The 7,918-nt window shown below is 41.9% G+C and overlaps 1 protein-coding gene across 1 annotated transcript in view; it reads left to right on the forward strand.

Moving 5' to 3' along the window:
• Positions 1 to 276: 276 nt before the first annotated feature.
• The window catches only part of LOC135507230 (serine/arginine repetitive matrix protein 2-like), a 51,636-nt gene continuing 43,994 nt past the window's right edge, over positions 277 to 7,918 (forward strand). The window contains exon 1 of the mRNA XM_064926822.1: positions 277 to 520. Coding sequence (XP_064782894.1) covers positions 406 to 520 — 115 coding nt within the window. The 5' untranslated portion in view covers positions 277 to 405. The remainder of the gene's footprint in view (positions 521 to 7,918) is intronic.

The raw sequence follows: 7,918 nt of genomic DNA on the forward strand, positions 1-7,918 counted from the left end.
ATTTATTTTTCCTTTTGTATATCAACTATTTGCACATAATATGACATTTGAAATGTCTTTATTCTTTTGGAACTTTTGTGAGTGCAATGTTTACTGTTAATTTGTTTATTTAACTTTTGTTTATTGCATCGGCCAGTACAGCCCCATACATTAAACTTGAATTGAGAGAGAGAGAGACAGAGATAGAGACAGAGGGAGAGAGAGAGAGAGAGAGAGAGAGAGAGAGAGAGAGAAAGAGACAGGGAGAGACAGGGGAGAGAGAGAGAGAGAGAGAGAGAGAGAGAGAGAGAGAGAGACAGGGAGAGACAGGAGGAGAGAGGGAGAGACAGGGAGAGAGAGAGAGGGGTCAGTCGTGATGAGCGGAGGTTGACTCCTGGTGACGCAAAGAGAGACCGAGCTGGGTGAATGGAGGAGGCAGACAGAATGGCTGCCCGGTGCCGCAGCTCCAAATGCACGGTAGAAAGGAACGGATTCAAGCGGGAACTCGATACCTGGCGGCACAAACTGATCAACTGCGTCGGTAAGAAGAAACCTAGGCATCTTTTTTTAACTGGCCTTTTGAACTTGGAAGCGATTTTACATCCCCAAAGTACAAAAAGGGAAAGATCCACAACATGAGTCAAACCCGGTTTAGCTGTAACGTTAGCCGCTAATGCTAGATACCTTTACAAGCTGTCTTTAATAGCAGCAGGTAACTAACGTTAGCTGCTAATGCTAAATGCCTTTACAAGCTGCCTTTAATTACGGCAGGTAACTGACATTCGCCGCTGATGCTAGATACCTTTTCAACAGCAGGTAACTAACGTTAGCCGCTAATGCTAGATACCTTTTCAACAGCAGGTAACTAACGTTAGCTGCTAATGCTAAATACCTTTACAACTGCAGGTAACTATCGTTAGCCGCTAATGCTAAATGCCTTCACAAGCTGCCTTTAATAACGGCAGGTAAATGACGTTAGTCGCTCATGCTAAATGCCTTTAATAACAGCAGGTAACTAACGTTAGCCGCTAATGCTAAATGCCTTTACAAGCTGTCTTTAATAACTGCAGGTAGTTTAGCATGTCCGTTTTCTGTTGACTCCGTTTCTCTTTGTCCTGTCTTGGCTGTTTCCAATGTACGTCCTTGTAAAAACACCTCGTAGAAGTCCATGATTTCTAGCAGCTAACGAGCTAGTTGGATTAGCTTAACTAGCTATACCGTGTTTGTTATGGTTACTACAACTAGCTATAACGTGTTTGTTATGGTTACTATAACTAGCTATACCGTGTTTGTTGTGGTTACTATAACTAGCTATAACGTGTTTGTTATGTTACTATAACTAGCTATAACGTGTTTGTTATGTTACTATAACTAGCTGCCGTGTTTGTTATGTTTACTATAACTAGCTATACCGTGTTTGTTATGGTTACTATAACTAGCTATAACGTGTTTGTTATGTTACTATAACTAGCTGCCGTGTTTGTTATGGTTACTATAACTAGCTGTACCGTGTTTGTTATGTTAATATAACTAGCTGCTGTGTTTGTTATGTTACTATAACTAGCTGCTGTGTTTGTTATGTTACTATATCTAGCTGCTGTGTTTGTTATGTTATTATAACTAGCTGCTGTGTTTGTTATGTTACTATAACTAGCTGCTGTGTTTGTTATGTTACTATATCTAGCTGCTGTGTTTGTTATGTTATTATAACTAGCTGCTGTGTTTGTTATGTTACTATATCTAGCTGCTGTGTTTGTTATGTTACTATAACTAGCTGCTGTGCTTGTTATGTTATTATAACTAGCTGCTGTGTTTGTTATGGTTACTATGACTAGCTGTACCGTGTTTGTTATGTTAATATAACTAGCTGCTGTGTTTGTTATGGTTACTATAACTAGCTGCTGTGTTTGTTATGATTAGTATAACTAGCTATACCGTGTTTGTTATGTTACTATAACTAGCTGCCGTGTTTGTTATGGTTGCTATAACTAGCTGCCGTGGTTGTTATGGTTACTATAACTAGCTGCCGTGTTTGTTATGGTTACTATAACTAGCTGCCGTGTTTGTTATGGTTACTATAACTAGCTGCTGTGTTTGTTATGGTTACTATAACTAGCTACAGTGGTTGTTATGGTTACTATAACTAGCTGCCGTGTTTGTTATGGTTACTAAAACTAGCTGCTGTGTTTGTTATGGTTACTATAACTAGCTGCTGTGTTTGTTATGGTTACTATAACTAGCTGCTGTGTTTGTTATGGTTACTATAACTAGCTACCGTGGTTGTTATGGTTACTATAACTAGCTGCCGTGTTTGTTATGGTTACTATAACTAGCTGCTGTGTTTGTTATGGTTACTATAACTAGCTGCTGTGTTTGTTATGGTTACTATAACTAGCTACCGTGGTTGTTATGGTTACTATAACTAGCTGCCGTGTTTGTTATGGTTACTATAACTATCTGCTGTGTTTGTTATGGTTACTATAACTAGCTACCGTGGTTGTTATGGTTACTATAACTAGCTGCCGTGTTTGTTATGGTTACTATAACTATCTGCTGTGTTTGTTATGGTTACTATAACTAGCTACCGTGGTTGTTATGGTTACTATAACTAGCTGCCGTGTTTGTTATGGTTACTATAACTAGCTGCCGTGTTTGTTATGGTTACTATATCTAGCTGCCGTGTTTGTTATGGTTACTATAACTAGCTGCTGTGTTTGTTATGGTTACTATAACTAGCTGTCATTCAAGTCAAGGGTCTTTATTGTCATGGGGAAACATGTTTACATTGGCCAAAAACAAGTGAAATAAACCAAAAAACATAGAAATGAACAGTAAACATTACACTCAAAATAACGTTTAAAAATAGATATTTTCATACTCATTTGTATAGGAAACGTTTAGTTAGGATGGCGTTATATTGTTGATAAGTATACCAGCTAACGTTTAATTGTTAATAAAACATGTTAGAATACCAGTTTCGTGCTATACAGTTGTTTTATAGGTTATGTTAGCCCGCCAGCTGTTTAAATGTGTTAGCTAGACATTGACAACCGGGATCTGTACCAGTTATTGTTTAGGTTATTTTGGGGAAGGGGGTTATGACTGTAACGTTAGCTAATGTTACCGATAGGGTTGCCAGGTCAAGTGCAAATATTTAGCCAAATGACCTGCCAAAAGGCCTGAACTAGCCCACTTCCGTGGAGAGAGAGGAGTTGCCAGATTGGGCGGATAAACACTTTTTTCCATAATCTTATCGCGTCAAAATGAAGGAATATTGACGTAACCTGAAATGATGTTGGAAGCAAAATTAATTTTTCATTAAAATACCAATTGCAAATTTAATAATCAAATGTTGACTATATGTCGCAAGAGAAAACACAATTCACCTTTTTATTTAAACTCACCAGTTTTTTAAAAATCCATCCACATGTATTTGAATTAGTTTGACTGCTGTGATTTAAGACACGAGGCATGAGGAGGGGGGGGGGTATATGGCCAATATATCACGGTTAAGTCTCTGCACGGTCCAGGAAATGTCTGCAGTGGCCAATCAGCATTTACTGTGATATGGCCTCAGCAGAACTCAGTCATACTTCTCGCGAGCAGCGCAGAGCTGCTGTGAAGGAAATGAGTTTGTGTTTATACAGGAAGTCCCGCCCCCCCTCCAGCTACCATCAACCTGTCATGTCAATGCGGAGCCAGTACGGAGCCGTCCGCATCGTAACAACATGTGGGAGTGATGATGAACTCAATTTGGTCTCCACAGTTTCCTCATTCCCTTCCATATGGCGCCTCCGACCACAATTTCAGAATCGAGAATAAATTGGCTTTAAGCACGATGCTTAAGGTCAAGTGCAGTTGGCCCAGAACAGAGAGGCACGTCTTGCTCTTCATTGTAATCAGAGGGCTGATGTTAATATTATGGATGCCAGTCTCTCTTGGCTAAGAGTTGAGGAGAGATTGACTGTATCACTTCTTGTTTTTATAAGAAACATTGTGTTGAAAATCCCAAATTGTTTTCACAATCGTCTTACACACAGCTCTGACACACACACTTACCCCACCAGACGTGCCCCTCGGGGGTCTTTTCACAGTCCCCAAATCCAGAACAAATTCAAGAAAACATACAGTATTATATAGAGCCCTTGTTGCATGGAACTTCCTTCCATCTCATATTGCTTTAAATAAACAGCAAACCTGGTTTCAAAAAACAGATAAAGCCACACCTCACGGCACAACGCCTCTCCCCTATTTGACCCAGATAGTTTGTGTGTTTGCGTTGATATGGAGGCTACATGTGCCTTTTTAATAATGTATATAGTTCTGTCCTTGAGCTGTTCTTGTCTATTGATGTTCTGAATTGTGTTCTGTGTTCTGTGTTCTGTGCTCTGTGCTCTGTGCTCTGTGTTCTGTGTTCTGTGCTATGTGTTCTGTGTTCTGTTTGGACCCCAGGAAGAGGAGCTGCTATGTTTGCAACAGGCTAATGGGGATCCTAGTGAAATACCAAATACCAAGTGCCTGGATCCAGCCGTTAGCCGTGGTATATGGGCCATATGCAACAACCCACCATGTTAAGACTATAAACGGTTATAAAATGGCCCATTTGCGAGATTGACTTGTCATTTCAATAGGCATGGACAACACATGATACACACACGAGTCCTGCATCTTATTTCAGAGACCTAAACAACACATGACACACACACGCACACACACGCACACACACACACACACACACACACACACGACGCCTGCATCTTATTTCAGAGACCTAAACAACACATGATACACACTCACACACACAAGCTCACTCAGAAAAAACACACACACACACACACACACACACACACACACACACACACACACACACACACACACACACACACACACACACGAGGCCCACCTCTCATTTCAGATAGTCTGCAGTAGTCAAGATGTAAACTGAACGGTTTTAGCAGCTTGCGTAGCTCAAATTAACAGTATTAAACATGAGTAGCGAGGTGTTGTTGTTGTTGTTGTTGTTTTGCCCCCGGTAGTCTGCTGGAATAGACTATTGAGGATGAAGGGCATTTCAATCACTTCATTAAATAGGAAATAATATGAGGGTGCTTGTCAACAACAGTCAGTGTTTGTTTATTTGTTTATTTTATGTTTTAACTTGTAGCCTAATCTGACAAATGTTAACGTCAATATAATGCTTTTTTGATAATAATATAATGCGTTTTAATAATAATATTTTTTGATAACTGCCAATTAACTAAACATGTCCAGTTAATAATTTCATAATAACACAAGGCGACAACAACAAACTGAAGTTCTCTTCAAAAGGGGGAGACACTCTCGACTCCAAACTGTTACAGACCGATACCCATCCTGCCCTGCCTTTCTAAAGTCTTCAAACGCCATGTTAACAAACAGATCACTGACCATCTCGAATCCCACCGTACCTTCTCCGCTATGCAATCTGGTTTCCGAGCTGGTCACGGGTGCACCTCAGCCACGCTCAAGGTCCTAAACGATATTATAACCGCCATCGATAAAAGACAGTACTGTGCAGCCGTCTTCATCGACCTGGCCAAGGCTTTCAACTCTGTCAATCACCACATTCTTATCGGCAGACTCAACAGCCTTGGTTTCTCAAATGACTGCCTCGCCTGGTTCACCAACTACTTCTCAGACATAGTTCAGTGTGTCAAATCGGAGGGCCTGTTGTCTGGACCTCAGGCAGTCTCTATGGGGGTGCCACACGGTTCAGTTCTCGGGCCGACTCTTTTCTCTGCATATATCAATGATGTCGCTCTCGCTGCTGGTGATTCTCTGATCCACCTCTACTCAGGCGACACCATTCTGTATACATCTGGCCCTTCTTTGGACTCTGTGCTAACAAACCTCCAGACGAGCTTCAATGCCATACAACTCTCCTTCCGTGGCCTCCAACTGCTCTTAAATGTTAGTAAAACTAAAATGCATGCTCTTCAACCGATTGCTGCCCGCACCTGCCCGCCTGTCCAACATCACTACTCTGGACGGCTCTGACTTAGAATACGTGGACAACTACAAATACCTAGGTGTCTGGTTAGACTGTAAACTCTCCTTCCAGACTCACATTAAGCATCTGCAATCCAAAATCAAATCTAAATTCGGCTTCCTATTTTGCAAACAAAGCCTCCTTCACTCATGCTGCCAAACATACCCTCGTAAAACGGACTATCCTACCGATCCTCGACTTCGGCCATGTTATTTACAAAATAGCCCCCAACACTCAGCAAACTGGATGTAGTCTACAAATCTAGGGTTGCTCCCCAAGCCGGCTGGTCGTTCGTTCTATTGGTTCGGTTGCCAGAGACGCGACCCAGTCGTTCAGTCTTTTGTTCTGTATCTATGCAAAACAGCTGCACTTCATTTAAACTTTTTTTGTTGTTCAGTTGACATTTTATTTGTATATATATCCATAAAAATGATGCCGGCTGATTCATGATATCGACTGGCTAAGAAACGCTGCCTCCGTCTCCAATAACTACTGCCTGTCGCTAACTAGCCAGCTAACCTCGGAAGCTAATCAGCAAGCTCGCAAGAAAAGACGATTACAAAAAGGGTTAGCATAATTCTACCCCAATAAGTGTTTTTTTATAAATATTAGCAATCTAACAAGTTTTCTGGAGACTTGTGGGAGGAGTGCTGATGACCACCGTATGCGCTTCCGGGAGCTTGATTTGCGTCTAGACTGAGGAGAAACATTTTGCTCTGAGACCAGGCTGGAGTTGAAGACTGCTGTCATAGTTTGCTCTGAGACCAGACTGGAGTTGAAGATTGCTGTCATAGTTTTGCTCTGAGACCAGGCTGGAGTTGAAGACTGCTGTCATAGCTATTCTACTACATTTTGCTCTGAGACTGGGCTGGAGTTGAAGACGGCTGTCATAGCTATTCTACTACGTTTTGCTCTGAGACCAGGCTGGAGTTGATGACTGCTGTCATAGCTATTCTACTACGTTTTGCTCTGAGACCAGGCTGGAGTTGATGACTGCTGTCATAGCTATTCTACAGGGAGCAATATGTCTCTTGATATTAGAACTGAGCTTGCTAGCTAGTGTCCACCAAGTCAAAAGGTATCTAGTTTAAAACACAATCCGGTGTATTTAAACTGGTTGGTTTAGATGTTTGTTAATGAATAGCCTCACCATTCAAACTGTCGACCTTTTTTCTCCTATTACATTGGTGAGTTATAGCTACCAGACAGTCATGGTGTTATTTCACACACACACACACACACACACACACACACACACACACACACACACACACACACACACACACACACACACACACATTAGTGTAGGCTGCTCAGGGGAGGAAGGCTCATAGTAACGGCTGGAACAGGATTCAATGGAATGGATTCAATCACATGGAAACGACAGGTTTGATTCCATTCCATCGACTCCGTTCCAGCCGTTGTTGTGAGCCGTTCCTCCCACTCAGCAGCCAACCAATGAGCCCAATGCCGGCACAGTCAGAGAAAGGTGTGTGTGTTGATTTTAATGAGAGAAAAAACAAACATATTTTAACCTTTTTTTTAACTAGGCAAGTCAGTTAAAGAACACATTCTTATTTACAATGACGGCCTACCGGGGAACAGTGGGTTAAACTGCCTTGTTCAGGGGCAGAACGATTTTTACCTTGTCAGCTCAGGGAAATACCTTGGTCAGCTCGGGGGATTCGATCTAGAAACCTTACTGGCCCAACGCTCTAACCACTAGTCTACCTGCCTCCTCTACACTCTAACCACTAGGATACCTGCCGCCTCTACGCTCTAACCACAAGTCTACCTGCCTCCTCTACACTCTAACCACTAGGATACCTTCCGCCTCTACACTCTAACCACAAGTCTACCTGCCTCCTCTACGCTCTAACCACTAGGCTACCTGCCTCCTCTACACTCTAA

This window comes from Oncorhynchus masou, chromosome 20 (genome assembly GCF_036934945.1).
Source record: "Oncorhynchus masou masou isolate Uvic2021 chromosome 20, UVic_Omas_1.1, whole genome shotgun sequence".
NCBI classification, from domain to species: Eukaryota; Metazoa; Chordata; class Actinopteri; order Salmoniformes; family Salmonidae; genus Oncorhynchus; species Oncorhynchus masou.